Source organism: Ischnura elegans, chromosome 1, assembly GCF_921293095.1.
Source record: "Ischnura elegans chromosome 1, ioIscEleg1.1, whole genome shotgun sequence".
Classification (NCBI taxonomy): domain Eukaryota; kingdom Metazoa; phylum Arthropoda; class Insecta; order Odonata; family Coenagrionidae; genus Ischnura; species Ischnura elegans.
In genome coordinates this window covers 138,669,210-138,693,206 of record NC_060246.1, presented here as the reverse complement: position 1 = coordinate 138,693,206, position 23,997 = coordinate 138,669,210, and the positions used below count along the sequence as shown (strand labels likewise).

Here is a 23,997-nt window from a genome sequence, read left to right as displayed (position 1 = left end):
CACATATCGTCGCCCCAAGGTCACCTCACACGACGGCAGCAGGACTGACCAGACTGACGTCACACAGGGGTTTTCCCAGCATTCATACTTAGGCGTCGTATTTTCGCGCGCTTGAAATTTTTCACTTTTCATTCAATCGCGAAAAATAGATATCGTCATTTAAAAATCTGCAAGCATGAAATGCGTTCTCCTGGAGTAATAATATTTCGATTTAGTCAAAAAAAAAATAACAGGAAACCACCCTATTGCAGAATACCTCTTTCTCTTTAACAGAAGATTTTCTAGAATTTTGCCAACATTATGTTTTCCATCACACCAGCAAAATAATGCCAAAATGAGCCATTAAAAATTTTCCTGTACCAAAATTTTGGCTTCGAAGGTATCCAAAAAAGAAAATCATATCTCTATTATGCACGTTTGATGGTGATTCAACATGATGGTAAAAGAAGCATGCGTTTTATTCTGCAAGCTAACCACACATATGTGGGACAAATGGAGATGGGGAAAATTGCTTTCGCACTGATCTAAACTGACTCAACTTGTATCTTGGTAGGAGAAACATGGTTGGACCTTGAATAGCTATTTGATTAACTCTGCAAGGTGGAAAGCTTTTACTTTTAACATAACAGGAGTTAAAGTGAATGCCCTTGGAGAATAACTCGCTCACGCTACCATAAATCCTCACCTATGAAACTTCCTAACTTATGAAACTTTTTTCGGTTCTCCGCTGAAAGTTTCATAAGTGAGGTTCTACTGTAATGCCAGACACACCAAACGGCAAGAGGAGAAGGAAAGGACATGACACTAAGAGAACACCATGTTGGTACATGCAATAGTGTTTAAAAATGTACTTGCATTTGCTGAAGCTCATGATGGGCCCTCTTCCCATTAAGTCTATGTGTTTTCAACATCTGGACCAAGGATGAACTATACATAGGCACATGATGACCCCTTAAAACTAGATGTTTATTCTACCTACAAGGAAATATGCTAATTCTCATACTATGCTTGGAAATATGCAAACTCTCATATAATGCTTGAAAAAACCTAAGTATGTATAATACTTGGTGCATATTACACACAGAAAATTATGGTGACAGAATTTTTGCCAACACAAAGCACCATCTGACTTGATGGGAATGGCAGTAAAAATAACAAGACATTCCTGAAGTTATGGGGGTGAAGAAAAATTACCACTGTTATTTCAAAGCTAAGATGATTTTCTGGTTAAATTAGCCAATTTCCCCATTATTTCATGATTTTCCAGACACAAGGAGTTTCCCAGAAATGACCGATTCCCAACAATGGGATGGGTAATACCATAGAATGATACCTGTGTACATACTCTAAAGTTAATCTCTGGTAAAACATCTATCTTTTATGACATGCTTTTTGTTCAGGTTTCATAAATTAATCAGATTCACCTATTGTTTAATAAATCTCAATAGTGAATACCCATCAAAGAAACTGTGACGTTAACAGTGTTGACACATCCTCCTGCAATGCTGACACATTTGCATCAAAAACCCTTTGAAGTAGGAATTAGGTACCCCATATACCAGTGGTCCACTTATAATTTAATTTTTAAATATCTTGAATGAAAAATCATGCTGGTTGAGTGTCACTCGACATGCGAGTTGCTATTGAGCTGGGTGATACAAAATGAATACAAGCCATAGTCTAATTTCCAGTGAAAAAATCTGTTGAATAACATAGAACATTTCTAATAATTTTATTGCATGAGTAACAGAGAGGAAAAAATATACATGATTCGGAAAATTTGACTACCAATTTATCTTCGTAAATGAGTGACCCCATTTTAAAATACTTCTACCCACTGAAATTTTAGGCTAACTTTACATTAACCTGGATCCGCCCAAAATATTTTTTTTGAGATTAATAATTCATATTCTAGGGGAATGGTAAGGGTCTCATTTTTACTACATTCTGAAAATATTTCGTTGACCGGTTGTGTAGTTTCCGAGATACAGGCTGTGACATAAATGTCACATTGGGCGGATCTGTTGTCTTTTGGTGCAAGGTAATATTTCCCCAGATAAAGCAAATATTTTTCGCATTTGAGCTGCACTGTTCATTTAAATGATAAAAAACACTAGAAAAACATATTATTAATTACGTACACTATTTTCAAGCCTTTGTTTAAATTTAAAGTAAATTGTTTAAAAATTTAGCAATAATTTTCAGAGTTCCATTGCCCGCGATTCATAAATTTTTCGATGTAAATTGTGATTTTTTAAGATGTAGAAGTGTTTTGGATTTTTTCAATGCTATTTCACAAGTTTGGGGTATATTTAAATTTATAATGTTTATGTTATAAACTTGTCAAATACACATCAAGAAAAATTATTTTAAATTTATGTATAAATTTAAGTTTTCGGCAGTAGTGTTATGAAATTACAGAACCTTGAATTGACACAATCAATGGATTTTGCTTTTTGTTCAGGTTTTATTATGTAAAATACTATTTAAATAATATTTTTACATGGCTAATAAGTAAAATAGTTGAAAATGCATTTCCCAATTTTGGAAAATACATAGAATAAATATATGTACATGTTTGAAAAATATTCTCACAACATATAAGGGTGTAATACCTTATAAAATTGAATTAAATTTGAATCAATTTGTTTCATATAAACTAAAGATTGCTTTAGAGTTCAATGCCGGTGTATACGTATCATTTTGAGTGGTAAGTAGTAAAGCAATATTTGTCCATATTTCATGCATCGCATTTGACGGAAGCGCAATGTTCTCCAGCACGGCGACGCAATCTTTTGAGACTAATTGATCATTAGCATCGTAACATATTTCACTGTCTGCCTCTGTTGCAAATGAAGTAGTACGGCGGCTATACTTGCCTTTGCATCGATGTATGGTCAGTAATGTTTGCATTATTACATGCCTGATCTCTAATTGTGACATGCAATGACCAGATTTCGCTCGTGAACAGATTGTGAACAGCTTCAGATTGTGAACAGCTACATCCAAAAGTCAAGGAAATATTCCACCATTACCACCAAAACTGATTGTCCACCGCCGAATGAATTACATGCAAGGATGGATACCAAAATACTCCACAATCATACTCCTGCCAAAAGAGTTTTTTCAGTGGGAAAAATCCCTCTGAAACGTTCTTTCAATTTAGTGATCTACGGCGAAGCTACCACAATTTGTCTATTATGTCGGGCATCGTATTGTCTGCACAGTGAAGGTATCTACTCATCACAAAGAACCTATTCCTTCGCTAGGCTACAGTAACCATTGAGTTGTGAGCACCCCCAGAATCTTCCCAGGAGCATCGCTTGGATGGAAACCAGTTACAACCTCATAACAGTAAAATCCCAATGAAAATTTTCATCTCCTCTTTACTGATGCTAGAAGATGAAAAAACAATAGAAGTAGTATAATTATCTAATTCTGCCATGAGAAAAAAGAATGTCATCCGAAAAAACTATTTAAAAATATTCTACACCTAATTTTTCCCTCTATTCAGGAAGATCTGTTTCGGGGAATAACCTATTTCTTACAAAATGACCTTCTTGTCGCAAATTGGCAGCTTCTCCTTTTACATTTTTCTATAGGAGAAGTGATGTAAGCTTCGTTGACTTAGAATTCTTTTCCTTACATCTAACTGGTACCGAAATACTTCAGGACTTCTCTTGAAATTCATTAGTATTATCATTATCAAGCTGCAAAACAAGCTCCACTCTCGCCCGAAGTTGTCTTCCCGTTAAATTTTCCACAAGTCCACCAGCCTGGCCATCTGCAATGTCCTCATCAGTGACAATTGCTGCTTCTGGTAGCTCAAGGTATATTGTACTTCGTCAAAGTCTTCGTTTTCCGGAAGCTATTTGGCTTCACACAGTGCTATCTCTGAGCTATCTATATCCCTAATATTAAAAAATTTAATTCAAAAGTAATTACTGGAATAAAAGTTAATAAATGCAAATTTATCGACTAATTGATAAATAATAAGTCTTTTGGCGGGAATACGAAGGAAAAAACGTTGAAAATGGAATAAATTCTAACTAGAGCATAAAATTCGAAACTTTGAAGATTTGCATAGGGATCCGCCCAATGTGACATTTATGTCACAGTAACATTTATCAGAGTATATTACAGAAATGGAAAGCAATACCAAACATATTAATGTATTATTAATAATTTTGTATCATTATGTTGATACATACCAAAAATTGTCGCTGTAGTGCATATAGTTAATGAAAAAATTAAATATTTACACAAAGCGAACGTCCATTTTTAGTGTCTAGGGAAGGCGCATAAGTACCAGGGGTACTCAAAGGATAGGTCCTCACTCTCACTTGACAATTCTTACCTTGAATTGAAGCACTTAGCTTCCTCTTTCTTATAAGGTATAAAACACAACAATATACCGTGCCCGAACGATGCAAGAGCCATTACAGTGGAGCGATACAGTGTGTGACATTTATGTTACATTGGGCGGATCCAGGTTAATGTGTGATTACATAAAAATGTTCAATGCATACTTTGCCTATCTTTTTAAGTAACATGGAATATCCATGCATCCAGCCAAACTGCAGGGCAACATCAACGTACTCAATGTTGCAAACTGCCACAACAGTAAATAACTGTGGGAAGGGTGGAATATTGTCTACCAATGCTTTATTCCCTTCCACTAATCACCTGAGCAAGTTAACCGGTAGCAAAATGCACCTGTAGAAACTATTTGTTTAAATATAAGAGCGGTTAATTGATAATGAATATTAAAAATTATGAAATGGTATAAATATGTAATTTCCATGAGGTGATGAAAAAATTGAGTAAGCCAAGAATAATGCATTTATTTAAAACCATTAAATCTAGAAACTTTTCACAATACAATTTCATAGCTCATACCTGAGACAAGCTCCTATCCAGACACCTATTTGCCACCAAAATCAATTAACTCATACTTCAAGGCACCTTATTAATCAATGTGGAGATTCCAAATGGCTGACAAGTATATACAGAGTAAGCTGCATAAAAATGCCTGGTGTCAAAGGAATTTTCCACAATTGTTACAAAAAATATTCCATACGACAAGACTATTACGGAATTTCTGAAAAGGTCGCATAGGCAAAAAATTTTCAATCACTTTCAATATTATAGCACTACAAAATATTACAACAATTGACAAACATACACACATCTATTGAACAGTATCCTATTTGTCTTCTTTCAAATGATTGAAAATCTTCGATATGTAATAACTGTACAATTTAAACAATATATAAGCCTAGTATTTCTGAAGGCCAAGCTTGTGAAAAAATTATACACCTTTTCATTTGAATATGAACAATTCCACACAAATTACATTCAACTAATAAGTTGAATGAAAAACTGACCAAGGAATGTTTATTACACATCATTAATAAGCACAGTTCTTAAAGCTGATCAATATGACAGCATTATAATTAGATCACCTTGAATGTCGTTGATAGGTCACAAAGTTGTCTCTGGAGCATTTCATGGGTTGTTTGACACCATGTTTTAGATTGGATTTGGCAATGGAGGCAGCCATTTCATCATTCCCTTTACAGCCTTCTCCCAAAGTAGGTTAGTCCATGGTCACCTAATCATTTTGGAGCTGGAAAGAGTCGACAGTCCTTTTCTGCTTAATACAATCTCATTAGAGATGCACTATCTTATTCATTACCAAATTACCATTTTCTCCCACCACACAAAGCAAATTCTCACATTTAACTGAGACTCGATTCATTAAGGAAATTCCAGTACAGATGATTTATGTAATCCCACTTAAATAGCAAAACTCAAAACCTTGTATTATGAAACATCTGACCAGTACTCCTCCAGTAATTTATAACATAATTGTACAGCATGACTTGGACTTCAATCTTTAAATTTTTCATACATAAATAAACAAAACACTTTTTCATCTAATTCTCTTCATAAAGGCTACGTTAGGTTGTAAACATAATTAGTAAAATCAAATAGTATAAGCAATCAAGGCAACCAATTCTAAAACTATCAACAATTTATCTTAATGGCCCTTGGGATATTTATGTCCTTATCCTTGGGATGATTTAAATGATTGGTAAAATATATACATGAATTTCTATTAAGTTTATCTATCACTATATGCTCTTTACTTTCATCTGTAACAATTTCTATTTACAACCAATTCTAATGGATTCTTGAAAAATAGAAATTGCATTCTGCAAATTACAACCAGCAAGAGGTTTTTATTAGTTTCATAAACATCATTGGTTAGGATAGTAGATTATCAAATTCAGATGAAAAAAAATCATATAAAAGTAAACAAATAAAAGCAATAAACTAAATATAAATAAAGAGAAAAGAATATGAAATAAAGGACAGAACAAAGAAATAAAATTTGCTAGCTCTCAAGCAATTACTTTATCTTGAAAATTCAACCGAATAATTCATTAATTTAAAGGTTTTCATGAATGCATTGTCACCCTGGACAGTCGATGTTTCATAACTCTATACTAATGTATAAAGAATTTTAAATGTAAAAGATTTGTTAAGGAAAAAATACAAAGTAGTTCTGCAATATTCTTTTAGTTTTTAAACTAAACAGATCAGTGCCTATGTTGAATATTTGTTGCAGGATAGAGGTTGTTTCAGACTTCACCTAATGAAATCACAAGCTAATTATTTTCAAAAAAATTATGAAACAAATTGCATTAGCATTTTCAATAGGTACTGTCAGAAGTTTCACTACATATATAATGTGAACATATACAATATAAAAAATATGCATAAATATGTACTCTCCACAGAAATTTAAAAGCACTTTACCAGAGAAAATTAATCTGTAATTCTTAGTAAATTATCAACAATATGGGAAAACTTGCTATACTAGAACCATTATAAAAGATCATCAGGACATTAACAACAGTAGTTATGTACAATGACATCAATTCTATGGGAAGTCCATGTATTATTACTAATTATAGAATAAAGAGCTATCAAAGTCAGCAAGGAAATTCACACAATATATATTGGGACATAATTATAAATTAAACACGGTAGAAGGAGCTAAGTATCCGTGAAAAATTATCAGTAATGCATTTGGAAATCCTATTTCTATGGAAAACATCCGTAGCATATTATACATCATCATAATGTAAGAGCAATAGTATGAAGGTGGAATAAGTATGCTAAGTTGCTTCCACGTACAATAAAATTAATGTAGCAACTTTATTTTGCCGAAATCTGATCCCCTTAAGTAAATGAAGCCACTATCTTTGCTTTGTTAAATCCCTTTCATATCTCATTACCTTACCTAGCCATCATCTATGATCTTCATGGATTGGTTGATGTTTTAACGGCCAAATGATCTCTTATAACGGTAAAATCAAAAGGTAAAAGTTTACATTTAATTTACAAAATTATTTCCTATTGAGTTACGACTGCTTGTATTGAAAATCCATTCAACAAGGATAATGCGCGCATGAGACATTAACTAATTTATGGAATCAGTTGCAGTGAAAATTCAAAGCTCAAGTTAAAGTGCATGCATTCCGAAGTTAATTGAAACTGGAGTATAAAAACAAGATGTAACAAAAAATGTAAGCGCTAATAATGAATTTCAAAACATGATGATCAGCTCAATTCTTGATGGAGAGTACACTCTAAGACCATTCCATTAAATTTATTAGTTAATACTAAAACCAAATACATGTTTAAAACTGAGATGTGCAAGAGTAAAATAAGAAATGCAAATTGAATATATAATTATAAAATACGCATTATTTCCTTAAATAAAGAATGTGTACAATAGCAGAAATAGTGATTCAAAGTTCAATTACTGAAACTTAATAAAATAAGTAAGGCAGGGGACGATTCCAAGAAAATGCATCACTATTAAAAAATTGACACCTGGCCGAAAAATTTTGAATGAAACAGGCAACAACAAATTTTGATATACAAATATCAAATAAAATTAGTCTGCTTCATACACTCTGTTGATATTTTTTAAAACTACAAATCGTCTAATTTCATGCCTTATTTGAAGACGACTAAACTCACCAAGAAAATATCTCTTATGAATTTTAATCATAATAATTTCCTGGCATCATAATACTTCATAAAAATACAAACACATCAACAGCTTGGTATCATAACTATTAGTAACAGGAATAGTGAATCGATTCTATCACACACAAAACTCAAGATCATAAATTTTAAGAATAAATTGGCACGGAGAAAACCAAGATTATCAGCACAGAAAGTATCGTTATATTCTTGTAGATAAGTAGATTTGGAATGAAGCCAATATACGTTCAGCTAAAATTGGCAGATAAAATTTAAGCTTAAACCATGCAGTTGACAGCATATTGCCAAAGATTATCCAATTTTTATTTTGAAGACCTATACTAAAAATCACGAGTAAGAAGAAAGCTTTGCATGGATGAAAATGATGATTGCTTGGATGTAAAATGGCAGTACAAGCCAATTTAAATTTGCATTTTGGATATCATAGGTGTAGTTAAAATCTGAGTAACCTAAAAATTAACCCAATGAGGAGTACCTATGGGTAAACTTTAAGTTATAAATGATTTTATTGAAAAGACCTATCTTTTCTATAAATTTCTCTCTCTTTAGAGAAGAAATTAGATTTCCCAATTTCCTCTTAAGAGTTCTACCACAAGCTAGAAAATAGATTTCAATAACATACCGCCTGAAAATTCAAAAACATGTTTGACATGAGTAGATTTATACTGTTCTTGAATGAAATAACTATGCATGTTTCTAAGAATAGTCAATGAAAATTAAAAACTAAACATTCTACCCTAAATGAATATAAATTGGACACGAAACCAAGAAAACTTGACAAATCAGCAGATACAGCAAACTCCCTATCATTCCGCTGCAGTTTATCTGTGTTGTGGATTATCTATGCAAGAGTTCACACTCCTTCAATATTTTCCGCCATCTTTGGAAAAAAATAAAATCGGACACAAAAGCACCATAATACTTGCATTTTAATGAGAGTATAAACCGAGGTTATTATTTCCATTAGAATCCCCATTGTAAAATGGAATTTTTTTATTTACTTGCTGACAAGGAGTGTCAAAGCACCATAATACTTGCATTTTAATGTGAGTCTAAACCGAGGTTATTATTTCCATTGGAATCCCCATTGTAAAATGGAATTTTTTTTATTTACCGTATAAGCTTGTGTAAGAGGCGCACACGTGTAAGAGGTGCACCCCTATTTTGAGGAAGGAAGCTATAAAGAAAAAAATTTTACGGTATTTTTTTTATCCTATCGTGCGGTGTTGCAGACGTATGCCTGGAATTTCGACAGTTATCGAAATTTCCTCTTTCAGTACTATTTGAAGAGCATTGGAGCTTGCACACGTACCGAACACGCGCCGGCACCGGCTAAATGGCGGTTAGCTGCCGGCCATTGTCTCTGTGGATCGCCGTCGCCGGCTCAAAAACATAGCAACTTATCGTTTGACCGGTAAAAATCCGGCGTGTGTGCAAGCATCGCTTCGCCGGTAAAATATCGGCCGATATTTTACCGGCCGTCCAAATTCGGTGTGTGTGCAAGGGGCCGTTTTTTTCCTTTCCGGGACTCCATAGGAAAATAGGAAATTATCAAGTTACAGGGGATCAATGGAAACGCGTTTCGTCCCTACCCCATCTCACCAACTGACCTTTTTCGGTCTACCAGGTTCAATTCTCCGAGTTTCTGGAGGTCAAAAGCTAGGTGAGTCACCTTCTGAGCTCGAAAATATATCTCGATATCTTTCAGCAATTGTATGACACGCACGAGGTTATAAAAAGAATTGGACCTAACGCGACGTATATCTGTCAGCATTTAAGTTTTTTGAGCTCTAATTGATTGACACAAAGATTTATAGCTAAAACAAGGCTACTAATATTCAACTTAGTGCTAACAGCACAATTTCGGAAGAAACAAGCGCAGCATAAGCGCATTCAAACAAGACGAGACGGACTGGAAACTTCAGGCGACGCAAACTGCGTATATCGCATTGCTGTGCCTTCGCCTCTTCACTTTAAAGGCAACGACGTCGCACGCAAGATCGGACGTGTTCTTCCCTTGCTCCTTCGCTCATAGCCTCGTAGCTTGAAATATGGAGCGCGCTCCTTCCCCTCGACCTCTCCTTCAGCGCTAGTCCAACAATGAACACACTCGTTCGAATTTTTTAAACCGCAGGTTTTGACACCAATATAATTTTCAGTTGCAAAAATCCTCATATTAGCGTCTGAAGATAATTTTTGAAAAATCAGGAGCTCAGCGTAATGGAAATTGCTCGTCAAGACAGATGTTGACGAATCAGGTATGTCCTTCAAAACTACGCATTTCTATACGTTTGATAAGCGATTACTATATGCAGTATAAATGCCGCGGGATATAAATGACTCGTGGCAGTAAATTTAGCGCGCGCTCCGGAGCGAATCACCCCGCGCGATCTTTTCAATGTTCACCTCTGGGGTACCGACGTGACGGCGCGATGCTTACAAGAAATTCAAACAGGAGCATTTTAAAAATACGTCACTAAGGGAGAAACTCCCCTACCTGCCGCTAGATTTTGATCCAGGGTTTCATATGACTGACTCACGCTGTAAACCAAGGCCCCTCAGTTCCCCTTGGACTTGCGACCGGGTAGGGGAGGGGGGGAAGATAAGAAGTGTTGGTAAAGAGTTCTCGGGATCGCCACCGGGTCAGGAACTCCATATCTGCCAACGTTTCGATGACCGAGTCGGACATCGAAACGTTGGCAGATATGGAGTTCCTGACCCGGTGGCGATCCCAAGAACTCTTTACCAAGTCCATTCGCCGGGAAAGCACGAAATCTTTCTTCAAGATAAGAAGTTTGTGTAAGAGGCGCACCCCCATTTTCGGCTGCAATGCTTGGGAAAAAAGGTGCGCCTCTTACACGCGCTTATACGGTATTTGCTGACAAGGAGTGTCAAAGCACCATAACACTTGCATTTTAATGCGAGTATAAACCGAGGTTATTATTTCCATTGGAATCCCCATTGTAAAATGGAATTTTTTTAATTTATTTGCTGACAAGGAGTGTCAAAGCACCATAACACTTGCATTTTAATGGGAGTCTAAACCGAGGTTATTATTTCCATTGGAATCCCCATTGTAAAATGGAATTTTTTAAATTTACTTGCTGACAAGGAGTGTCAAGTTTACTTGGACGTCAGCTTGAATACTGCAGATGATGATCAGTGGCAAGAGAAAAACTCTTGATTAATTTTAGAAGATTATTCAATGGTTAACCAATCATAAATTAAGAAAAATGTTATCTACAATCATTAATTCTATATTTCATATCGCAAGTGCAAATTATTGTCTGGCCTCACATCCTCCGGCCCAAAGAACCAGATATTTCGTCGCACTCGGGCATGTTTACAGTCTGACTAGTCTAGGCCAAACTGGGGAGGAAATTTTTGGCTTTCGTCCGCCTGCGTAGAAAAATCTCAGACAAAAATTTGCGGCTTTCGCCTCCTGGGTCAAGAAACATCCGGCCGCATATTTTTGTCATTTTGCGAACGGGTTCATAACAATATATTGTTTGATTAATGAAAATTACAAGACATTTAAATGAAAGTTTATAATATTCGTGTTTTCAGATTATTTGTGCCACCTCTTTGCATCGTTAGCACGAATAATTGGGAGTTTGCTGTAATAGGTAATAACATAAGAACAATTCTCAAACTAAAATTTGAAAAGTGAGTTTCCTTTAATGATCTGCCTAAATAGTACCAAGTTTCCATGAGATCAAGTTTGCTAGTCTACTTATATGTTTAGGACTTAAATCGTATTCAACTCATTAATAATCTAATTAGCTTCCCCTTTGACCCAAGCATAAGTAGTAAAAATAAAATTATTGTAAAAAAATGAAGGATGGGGAAACAGAATATATTTTCAAAAGCAAGTTATTAATACCAAGCAGAAGAGTTGACGGAAATAATTTCATCCTCAAATGAAAAGTTACATGGTTGAAATCGTCCCATTCCTGTTAAACTGCTAAAACTTACAGGTTATTTGAAAGTAAATAAGTTATTAAGCCAAACTATTTTTTATGCAAACTATGCAGTTTACAGTGGCAAATAAATCTTTGGTCACTGCACATGTTGCCAATGCATTTTATTGAGACACCCAGACATAATGAATGACATATTTCCAAAAATCACTAGAATACAAAAATAAATTATGTACTTGAGTTTTCAAGCACCTCAAAATAAAAAATACATGTTCAACAAAAACAAGTTTGCAAAGAAAATACTTCAAAATGACATATAAAAAACAATGAAATTTAAATGTTTCATTAGCCTAAAATGAAAATTTCATTTGTTAGTCAAGAAGACCCCACTGATATCATAAAATGAGAATTTCTTAGCCTTCTATGGGTCACCTGGCAAAATTCCAGAAGCTGAAACAGGATACACTACGTGCTGTTGGCCAGACAACACACGTAACGACGCCGATTATTCAGGGCTGAGCACAATATGGAGTAAATGCCTTAAAATCCTGTGACAAGACACAAAGACTTAATAGTCCCCAAATATTATTAATTCTTACATGAGGGGAAACAATTCTCGATTTTTTATTAACATCCAAATGAATTCTTCTTTCGAAGATCCTCCAGGTACATTGACACCTTAAAAAAATTGCCTCATATATGCTGAGGAATCTTCAAACGCCAAGAAAAAAAATTAAATAATATCCACCAACACGTGAAGAAGTACCACACTTATGGATGCTCATTGAGGCACAGGGTTAGTGAAGAAAATGCTGTTCCTATACTGTCTTTCTCATTCCACTATCCAATTGGCCTTAACTGAATGATTTTAACAACAATAACAAATCCTGCCAAAATTTTACAGCAACCCTCAAAATTAACTAGGTATTCTCTTGTAAGATCCATCACTGAAGACAGACTATGAAAGATAACTCAGTCGGGCCATGCTTGAAGTAGAGGATGCATTGAACACTTTGCCATACATGAGCATCCCACTTACCTCAAAGCGATCCTGAAAATGCAACTGAGTACACGACATGTAGTGACATCACCACCATCATCATGATCCCTCACATGACTTTATCACATACCTCTTAGTCAGTGTCACTCACTGAATATTTTGACTGTGGGAGAGTGGGGAATTTTCTCTCTAACTGACTAGTGATCCTTCGAACTCCAATATCCTCCTCCTCCACGATGGCTTTTCTTGCTGTCAACATCATCATAATAACTTCCATCACCCATTGTTGAGGGGTGAGGGGTAGTATAATATCCAAACTCTCCATTTGAGCCTGTAAAGAGTAATTTCACGTTAACATAGTTAGCTAAAAAGCTGCTAAGCTTCACCACTCATGGAAAATTAAGGGAAAAATATTAAACGAACATCTATACTACTCTAAACAGATTTTTTAATGTACACCATCAACTCCTAACTACAAAAATAATTTAGAACAATCAATCCCTCTTATTCAGGGCAAAGCTGAAAATGAAAAATGGAACACTTTTTAAACATAGCATCCATGAAGCCAAATGGGAAAAAACTTGATATAGCATCTTCTCCCAAGCCAGTCATGGAATTCTATACCCCAATTACAAACAATTTATTTCAAAATTAACCCCAAGACTTCCTGGCAACTCAACACTTGCCTACAATGTTTAAGGGACAGCAAAAAGTTACCCTCATAACAAGTTTATCAATGATGAAATGCTATGATTTTAAAATGTCTCCACTCATTAGGTGGATGAACACAAAAGTCTAAATCACAATTAAAGATATTAGTGGAAAAACTGACCTCTATCCTTGTCTGAGGATCTTCCTCCCCTATGTCTTTCATGGCCACTCTCCCAAGCTCCGCCACTTCGACTTCTACTGCTGTGGTAATGATCAGACTTTCTGGAACTATGAGGCGAATACCTGCCAAGGAAAGTAAAATTAAACTAGATTATGGATATAATAAATAACAAATAGCCAACCTCTGACAGCCTATAACACCTTCAACTAAAACCAGAATATTTATTATTTCCCATGCATCAAGTGAGGTGACAAATTTATCAAGAGAAGATCTTGAACATTGACTTACTATGACATTTTAAAGTCAATCTGCTTGAACCTTTAATTAAGGCTCAGGCAGGAGAATAAATTTCCATTTAGGTAACATATTAGTCTACCACATTTATAAAAAAGTTGAAAAAAAAAGACATGATGATGCAACATTTAAAAATATTTGGTACAGGAGTTCAAATGATAAATTAAAATTGAAATTTACTAACAACACTTAAATTTCCATACCTTCCTCTATCTGGGGATCCTCTACTTCTTTTCCTGTCTTTTCTGTCCCCATGGCGGTCTCCTCGGTCATCACGTATGCCTCCTCTTTCACTCCTACCACTTGAATGCATGTTATGCCGAGGACTCCTGATCACAAATTTGGAAATTAATGACAAATACCCAACACCAATGGTTTAGCTGAACAGATGATGGGTATGAGTGTTAACAAATAAAAGAAATTTTGCAAGGTGAACTCCCATTTCAGGGAAAAAAGAAGGCTAACTGACATATTACAAATATAATAATGCTAAATGATACAATTAAAAAGCTAAAGTATACGTATGAAAATACTACATGCAGGAATATATTTAAGCACCAACTATTATTCATTACTAAACAGCAAACTCATGAAAATATTCAACAGTATTACTTATGGACATATTCCTGAAGCCTTTAAAAAAAAGTGTAAATGTCCAAAATTTGAGAAACCTTGTTAAATATGTTGATAAGTCTCATAAGACTACTTAAAGCACACGCCAACAACCCAATGCCAGCAATAATAATTTACACATACATAGAATACGGAGGTAAATGATTGACAAAATACTAATTTTTTTCTAATGTGCAAATGCATCATCAGTTCTTTGTACCAAAAGATTGACATCTTTGTTAAGTATCACCATCAATCAAACTTGAAGCTTTTATAAAATAAAATTACCCTTAACCTTCATCCTACTTAATAAGAGCAACAGTGATGTGCATGGTGAACAAATTAGTTTCAGATAGCAGCTTCCCCTGTCCACTTTATAAATGACATAATAAGAGATCTAACTAGAACAATTACCTACATTGACAACTCCAGGATTATTTACACATACCTCCAATTGTAATGAAGTGCAGATTAGATGAATGAAATTGTTGGTAATGATAAAATTGGAAATCAATTCAGCAACATATAACAATATATTCCAGCATCCGAGGTTGAAGATTTTATTATTGAAAGCCCCGCATAGTGAGAACAGCTAATTACGAGAATCTCAACTTTATGAAGGGGCCGAGGAAATACTTAAAACCTTTTGTTTTACCAGCAATATAATTCTGTTACTAAGGACAACGAACTACTCTGACTGTACTCCTTCAGCTTTACAAGAGTAAATCCTGAGGTTATGTGCTTCACCAGGGGATTAAAATTCAAGACATTATTCCACCCATTAATGTGGTTGATTTTAGGAAGCTGATTACTTGTGCTACCAGACTTATTAATAAGAGTTTTATTAGGCAGTAAAATTCTGACAAATATAAGTTGTTGTCATGGGCAATATGGCCTGTTTAAAATAAGTAATCTTCCATCAAAGTGTTCCTTCTCTTAATGTTGAAGACAGCAATATGATACAAGAACGGAAGTCAACCCCTACATTTAATCTCGATCATTATTTTGCCTAGGAGGCGTTTCTCTATTTGGAGAAAAATAGGAAAGCATGGATTTCTTCTTATTTTCCATATGTTTTGTCATCAATAGCCTGTTGTACTGCCATTACTAGCAGACACAATGAACTTAATGCATTCATGAACAGAACAATAATGATATATTTACATGCAGGGCAATATTCGTGTGGTGCGGCACGACCTGCTGGTGGGTCACACCAAACCTCCATTATGAGCAAAAGCAAATTTACAGTTTTTCTTTGTTTTGCAGTTGTTGCCATGAAGTAAAATAAAAAGTTTGAATCATAAAACTCAGTGGGCCTATTCTGTAGACAGTAACATATGCGGTGCAATCGGAAGTTAGGTGCAACCCAATGATGAATCACGCCACCCAAAATGAAACTCTGACTGGAGTGTATTGCACAAAAAATTAAGAGCTAAACTGTAATAAGAATTTTTAGAAGACACCTTGAATTTATGCCTTGACAAAAAGGGTAGGCTCAATAGGTATTCAAAAACAGCAGACATATTAAATACCATTAGTTGGCTGAGGCTTTGGAGGATATTTCCGTTACCCTGGATTGGATTGAGCTGTTGAAAGTTAGGCGGCAGAAAAATGTTCTTCATTCACCACTAACCTGGACATCTTAGTGGATCATACAAACAGTTAAGATGGCCCCTTACTAAATACTGTTCAAATTCTTTAACTTTATAAATCAGTGGTCGTTTGATTGTGTGAATCGACAGCATGAGTCACAGCACAGGAAAATATGGACCCCTTTTTCAATGTTTGCATAGACCTCCAAATGATACTTAGCCTTCAGTTGAAACCTACTATAAGAGATTAAATAGTGACTGATGTGTTTTAACATATATAACAAAAACAATGATAACATCGACACAACCATCACATACAACCTCATCTAAGATAACCATGAGGAATGTGAGAAGTATAGATTATATTACATCAAATACAATAAACCAGCTCCATGATCATCTAGTAAAAAAAAGCTATACCTATGTCATAGAATGTGTGGCTGGGTCGTGCTCTTGAAATATATAATAAATTATGAATCCTCATTTAACGTCCCCTGGGAACTGAGACAAAAAAATTATGATTATTAAGTTCCCATAAGCAATCCAAAAAATTGAAACTCCAAAGAACTTTGATCCATAAAATAAGCCTAACTGACAACAGGAAACTTGTAGGAAATTTGCATAGTAATAGTCCCCATTCATTGTAATGAGTACCGCAAGGTATCCCTGAATTTAAAATAACTCAACATGCTCCACTTTGCTAGACGTTAAATGAGGAGATATATAAAATACCCTTCATAAGTAGTAACAACAAAATATAATTAAACACAATTGAAAGTGAAAGGATAATGTACGAATTTCAAAATCTTGCCCAGCTAACCTTATGAGAATCAACGGTCACTAAAATTAGACATTTCAACTGCTAAAAAGCCACATAGTTATCAATATACACATCCACTATGAGCACTTTATTTGAAAACAAACAAAAACAAATTTTTATTTAAAACTTTGGATAATCAAAATGCAGCATTTGATTCAATCTTAAAAGTAGCATGCTCAAAAGCACTAGCATGAAGCTCGATAGACTGTTAAAGGCATATCTTTTTCTCAGCAGATGTCCCATCCCATTATAGTGTAATAAAATATTATTCTCCTTTACCTAGTAAGCCATGAGCACCCTTGTATCAATAATCATAATTTATAGCCTTGTAGCATTAGATTATTCAAATGTAACCCATGGTTGCCTAAAAAATCACTTGCTTCTAAGATCAACTATTAGAGGAGGAAATGCTGTTCTGCAATTAATAATACCAAATTCCTATTACTTTTCACAATATTAAACAAAGTTGCTTCTTGAATTCCTTTGCATAAATTGATGAATCTAGAAAAATACCTTAACAAAGTCAACTGCTGCCACCTTCTCACCAACAAGTGTCTTTAGTTTGGCAGGGAAATTCACCTAAAAAAAGTACACAGATAACTTCTGCAGAATGCTAACAAATCAAATAAGGTGAATTTTAATTATTGAGGCAATAATAACATGTGGAATGTATAGCGATTAGTTGAGGGAGTGATTCACAATCTAAATATCATCTTGCCTCAATGTTAAATGTAATGGGTATGTATATTATACAATATAAAAATGAAAAGTGCGGGAAATGAAAGCCTATGTTTATCTTATTATGTAGTTGAATCCCAAAAAGCAGATCGGCAGGATATATAAAAAAATTAGCATTTACGATTAAAGTCATGCTCTCACAACCCTTTCATCATCAAAGAAGAAAAAAAGACTCGTAAACAATAGGACTGATATGGATTCAAGCAGGAACAAATGATTATTACCTAGAGCGATACCGACTCTTCCGGGATCTCTTCTCTTCTTCTTCCCTCAATCTACGCCTTTCTTCTCTCTCCTTTTCTTTACGTTTCTCTTCTTCCTCTCTTTGCTTTAACCTTTCATTACGCTCTTCATCTCTCTTTTTTTCTTTGTCTTCTCTGGACTTTTGTCGGTTGGTCTGCAAAGCGCATATTAAGAAAAATCAGGAAGAGTTAACTATAAAATAATTTAAGGTACAGGAGTTGGTTTTTTAAATAACAATACATATCATCACAGATAGCATCTATATTATATACAACCCAATGCATGACAGACCACTCACTGTGTAATGTAATTCGGTGATGTGGACCATGAAAATTATGAGTTAGGAGGATCAGATGAGAAAAAATCAGAAAAGATCCTGACATCATCCTATAAACCTTTTCCCTTTAAACCTATCTTACTCTTACCCTATAAATCTATCTTTATTCCTTTTCCCTCTCATCTGGGAAGCTAAGCCTCTACTCACACAAATATTGTTCCAATACCAAAAAAATTAGACAGCAAAGCCAGATCTGGGGATCCTAAGTAGGGCGTAGCCCCTTAACTAGCATGGAGCACCGTGTGGTGCAATGAGTCAAAAATATAAAAATTGAAAGAGCAATCATAACTACCCAATTAGGTAATATGACTAAATGATTTTGATTTCAGCTTATTAAAGACTAGTAAACGGGACTGGAATAACAAATTTGAGAAATTCTTACTTGAATCAGATTGAGTAGACAAGAGCCAAGACTGATTTCATTAAGAACTAATATATTAACCTACCATTATTTCATCAATAGCAGCTTTTAGCTTGGCATATCCAACGTGCTGTTTTCCCGTCAGATGGTCATCTATTCTCTGCTGTGCATCACCAACGATGAGAAATGCACCACACACATCACAAACTTCCATCTGCTTTTCTTGTGCTGCAGCCATTTCTGCCGTCTACAAATAAATACAGTAGAATCCTGATTTAAGGTTTTTCAGGGGGGACAAACTTTAAAACACTAAATGCGGAAAAACACTAAATGCGGACCTGCCATTTTTTTCAGGCTTTAGGGTCTGTAATGATTGAAATGGCTTTTAATGAATAAAAAGTATTATTTTACGTAACTAAAAGGTGCTGCATGCAGCAAAAAATTCATTGATTAAGTGTTTTCAGCCCTATGAAGGTTGGATAATACTTTTCAGGAATCAGCTAAAAAAAATGGGTAGTAAAAATAAGTAATGAGAGAATGACAAAAGGGTAGTTTCCTTCATCAAAGAAAACGAAAAGCATTGATTGCGATTCGTTACCCACCATTAGTGTATTCAAAATATACAAATTATTTCGTTTTAGAAATAGCGGTTCAGACGAATGGCAATGGTCCATTTTTATCCTCATTTGAAAAGGCCAGATTGGCACCTATGCGATGCCACTCCACGTGACGTCACAGGGACTTAGTTTCTATACGAGAAGATGGGAGTTATACATCGTCTGAGGTTACCAATGCATGCATGAGGCGTAGAGCTCAGGGAAACATGTCTTAATAATCACTTATTAAAACTGGCTAAGGTCAGAAAGTTTTCTTCATTTGATAAGGTATTAATAATCCTTATTAAAGACAAGCGCTACCAGCCAGCAGGGTACTCAGCTACCCGCTAGCAGCCTGCGTCGTATCAGCGCTAAGCCTCGCCTCAAGGTCACCTCACAGAGGAGCAGCGGGAACCAGAAATAAGTCTCACGGAGAGATTTCCCGGCATTCATACTTACGCGTCGCATTTTCGTGCGCTTGAAAATTTTCACTTTTCATTTAATCGCGAAAAATAAATATCGTCATTTAAAAATCTAAATGCGTGAAATATGTACTCCAGGTGTAATAATCTTTCGATTTTGGCAATAAAAAAATAATAGGAAACCACCCTATTGTTTTAAAGAAATATTTTAAGAAAATTTTAATATGCATCAACTGAAAAGCATTCCCACACGGAATATTATTATGGACATTAGTGATTCCATTTTTACGTACATTTCAGTGGCCTCGATGAAATTTTAAATTTTTTTCTGTAAAAGTGACATGTAGGTGACTATAGCATTTAATAATATAATAAGAAAAGATGTAAGTAGGTACTCGAAAAATCGTCATTGCATCTATAAAGATGAGTGAAATAAAGGGACAGCAGAAGATCGCTAATCCCGAAATCTAAATTACCGAATATCTAGTAAAAGGGAGATTTTCTGGAATTATACCAACTTAGCGTTTTCTGTTGCCTCGGCGAAACGAGGGATTTATGAGCCTTTAAAAAGCCTCCCGTGCGCACATTTTGGATTTCGAGGTCATCCAAAAAAGGAGAATCTTATTTCTAGTATGCGTACAAGTCGATGGTGATTCAACTCGATGATGGCACCAGATTCGGTGTCATATATCCGCGGCCTCATGCAAGTCGAATGGAACCAGGAGAAGTTGTTTACGCGGCGCGCTGATCACCTTGTTTCTCTGCAGCTTTTAATGAAATTTGGTTGGACCTTGAATAACGATTAGCTAAACTTTAAGTTAAGTGAAAAGGTTTAATCTTCAACAAAACTGGATTTCATCAGAAAAATTGTCAGTGCCTCTGGAGTTTGGCAATTTCGTCAGGGTTATGATGTCGAAGTCAACCACCAAGGGATACCTGCCGGATTTTCGTATTTTTCCGCGCTCATCTATTCTACCGTGAGTATGCGGTGATTTTTTTTCCAGTATGAGCGATTTATTTTGAGTCATGGACCGTGATAGTTCGTTAAAACTCCGATTGTCATTCTCTTTTGACATTAATTAGCACCAGATAGATATTTTTGAATCGACATCGATATCAATCAGCCGCATGTCGGTAAATTGGCTCCGGGATATGTAAATTACGATGTAAAATAATGTTGTTCCGCATGGAAAGAATGCTCTAACTCACGGTCATGACAGGGGAAACGCTTCCTCTGCTCTTTCGCTGTCCCTCCGTGGAAACTGACCTTGGAATGGATTACAGAAAGAATCTTCTAGTGAACTGCGCAATTGATATTGGGCCTCCTCTTTTGAAAAGAGAAAGTAGCCGACTGGAAAAATATTGGGCTAATAATGGACTGCTCGTAGGGAGTAGAGTTGAAAGGGGCATAAGCCATCAATTGAAAACATTAGGTACGAGAAAACATTATTGTAGCGGCCCTCGGAGGATAACTCGACGTGTCATCAGTCGTCACGTATCATCGAAGTCAAGTTCAAGAAGTGAAGGATAAGGTAGTTCGAGGTTATTAAAGGATGACTTTGCTCCATTAGATCGGATCTGATACAAAAAGTGCCTGGTCTTTGGATCAGAAGGGGAGCGAAACATTACGAGAAGACAAATCACCCAGCTTGCGAGTTGAAGGTCGCAGCGCTGCGCTCGCGGAAGGAAGCATTTGAAGAAGCGTTCCCCGGTAGATTCTATCGACTCTTGGTAAACTTTCATGAGACTGTTCTTGTTGATGAGCATATATTCGAATATTTAGATGAACCGTCATGAAAAAACGTTAAATCGAGCAAAAAAATCTTGAGCGGGACAAATTTTTACGACCATAAATGCGGAAAAACGCAAAATGCGGAAACACTAAATACGGATAATTTTTACATTGTCCTAATAGGGAATGAATCGGGACCCAAAAAAATAAATGCTAAATGCGGAAAAACGTTAAATGCGAAGACGTTAAATCCGGATCCGACTGTATTATGATAGCCGTGTGTAAAAAATAGAGCCTATAAATGGCCAACTTCAATGTACACAATGAGTGAAATATTTTTCATGGCATCATGCAAGAATGAACACGAAAATGCAGAGTGAAAACTAATGCCCGAGCACAAAATAGAACCTATTCTAATTTAATTCATGCATTTGTACATTTTCCATTCCACCAAAATCATTCATACATATGATACACATTAACTTGTTAGGGTAAATATTTTGTACACCCCAGCCTTAATTAACTGTAAAACAAATAGATCAAACACCAGCAAAAAATTATCAAAGATACCATTAACAGTAGAATACTAAGGCCTGGTTATATGGCATATTAACTTTCTCAAGTTTTTGGGAATCGAGTTGGTGGCTCTAGTGCTGGCTTCACAACAGTGGGCCTGGGTTAAATCCCGGTGATGGCAGAGACTTTTTAGAGACTACCCAATCCCTGATAGAATGCTTTGTGGAGGCGCACTTCATGCACAGCACTCCATCCGTCAGATGGGACATTAGGCCATGGTCCCCTTGGTGGCTTTCATTAAGAGCAGGCTAATGCCAACTCCATCATACTCCCTACCCTTCCTTCTCAAACCCTTCCTCACGACCTGTTGGTGAACTCCTCCAAATACCATGCTATTCCACAAACAGGTTAATGAGTGGATATGTGAATGATTTTGGTGGACCAGAATACAATATGTATGATTGCATGAGCCTAATTAGAACATGTTCTATTACATGCTCATGTATTCACACAAGTTGGTTGTTACACAGTGCATCTTCACGATTATTCACACATTTACACATCACCTATTTAAGGTTCATGAATGATGTAACCCGAACTTCAGAATGTAATATTACTACTTAACTCATTATACTGTCATTTGGATTTCTTCAATCATTCTTTGGAAAAGTCAATCTTCCACAAATTGGAGCATTATGAAGTTGAAGGTACAATGCCAAACATCATTTCATTATAACAAAAAGACTGAATACAATGTTATTATAATCATATCGATAGCTTTTTAACCCAATATATAACTGAAGCATGCCAAAATTTGTCTTATGCCCTCCGAGGAATACTTTTAGAAAAGCTACCCCACTATTAAGGATAAAAACAATAATTAACTTGGAGGTACCAGTAATAATGCTCAAAAAGGAAGAAGGATATCAAAACCATGACACACTTTAGTCACGAATGGCACAGACTATAAATAAGGAAAGCCCCTTTCATGGATATTTCCACAAAATACTCACTTGCTGCCAATGACTATTCTCATTTTGACGCTTCAGGGCTTCCCTTTCGTCTTTGAGCTGATCACACAACTTCATCAATCCTTGAGCCTTTTCCACATTCCCTTGTATGCCCATTTGTTCGGCTTCATCCACTAGCCTGTTTATTTTCTCAGATAATAACTGGATTTGCTCATCATTTCGCTGTTGTTGTGCTGGAGTTAATGTCGGCTAAAATAACCAGAAGAATTCATATTACACTACACATTTCAGTGACAATACTCAATCTGCTTCGCAACAACACTACAGCAATACTACCGTGTCTCCTTTCCCGGTCAAAGCCAGTCTCTGTTTTCCTTTCATGATCTTCCGTTCCACCTCGTTCAGCATTCCCTGACAAAACCTGATGAATTCGTCTTCATAAGGCTGTCTTTTGTACGGTGACGCTTTTTCGAAATGTTGTTTGAATTCATCGTCGTGAATTTTATTGCAAGGTCCAAGGTCAGCCCTCGTATTTACAAACAAGTCGTGCGGACAAAAGTTAACCAAATATAATTTACATATCTGAAATAAAGGGCAGAAAATAACGAATTAAATTAATGAATATAAGAAAAATAAACTAATTGTTGGCGTAAACGATGTAATGGCCGACTTTGGCATAAGCTGATGAGCACAGAAAAAACCAATCTGATTTGATTTTAATAAATGGTAATTACCTCTGGATCCTCCCAATTAATTTCATTGTGCTTTTCATTAGGCAACACATTCCTATTCCTTCCCATAAGCTCATCGAGCAATGCCGCCGCTGCTAACACAGCCATTTTCGTGAAGATAACAGTTCACGACTGAAGTGCTCTCTTGTGAGAAACTGGAGAAACAGCAATCTATTTAAACAATTGAATGTTGGG

The 23,997-nt window shown here is 35.6% G+C and overlaps 1 protein-coding gene across 1 annotated transcript; it reads right to left on the bottom strand.

Annotated features, from left to right (window-relative positions):
- Window positions 1-4,824: 4,824 nt before the first annotated feature.
- Window positions 4,825-23,944, bottom strand: LOC124170863 (luc7-like protein 3). The gene is made up of 9 exons (XM_046549877.1): window positions 23,806-23,944; window positions 23,408-23,653; window positions 23,114-23,320; window positions 18,920-19,081; window positions 18,118-18,290; window positions 14,335-14,460; window positions 13,838-13,959; window positions 13,136-13,336; window positions 4,825-5,629 (listed from the first exon to the last, which is right to left on the bottom strand). Exons 1-8 carry the CDS (start codon window positions 23,908-23,910, stop codon window positions 13,203-13,205), a joined length of 1,275 nt encoding a protein of 424 aa, XP_046405833.1. The 5' UTR covers window positions 23,911-23,944; the 3' UTR covers window positions 4,825-5,629; window positions 13,136-13,202.
- Between the last annotated feature and the right edge of the window lie 53 nt (window positions 23,945-23,997).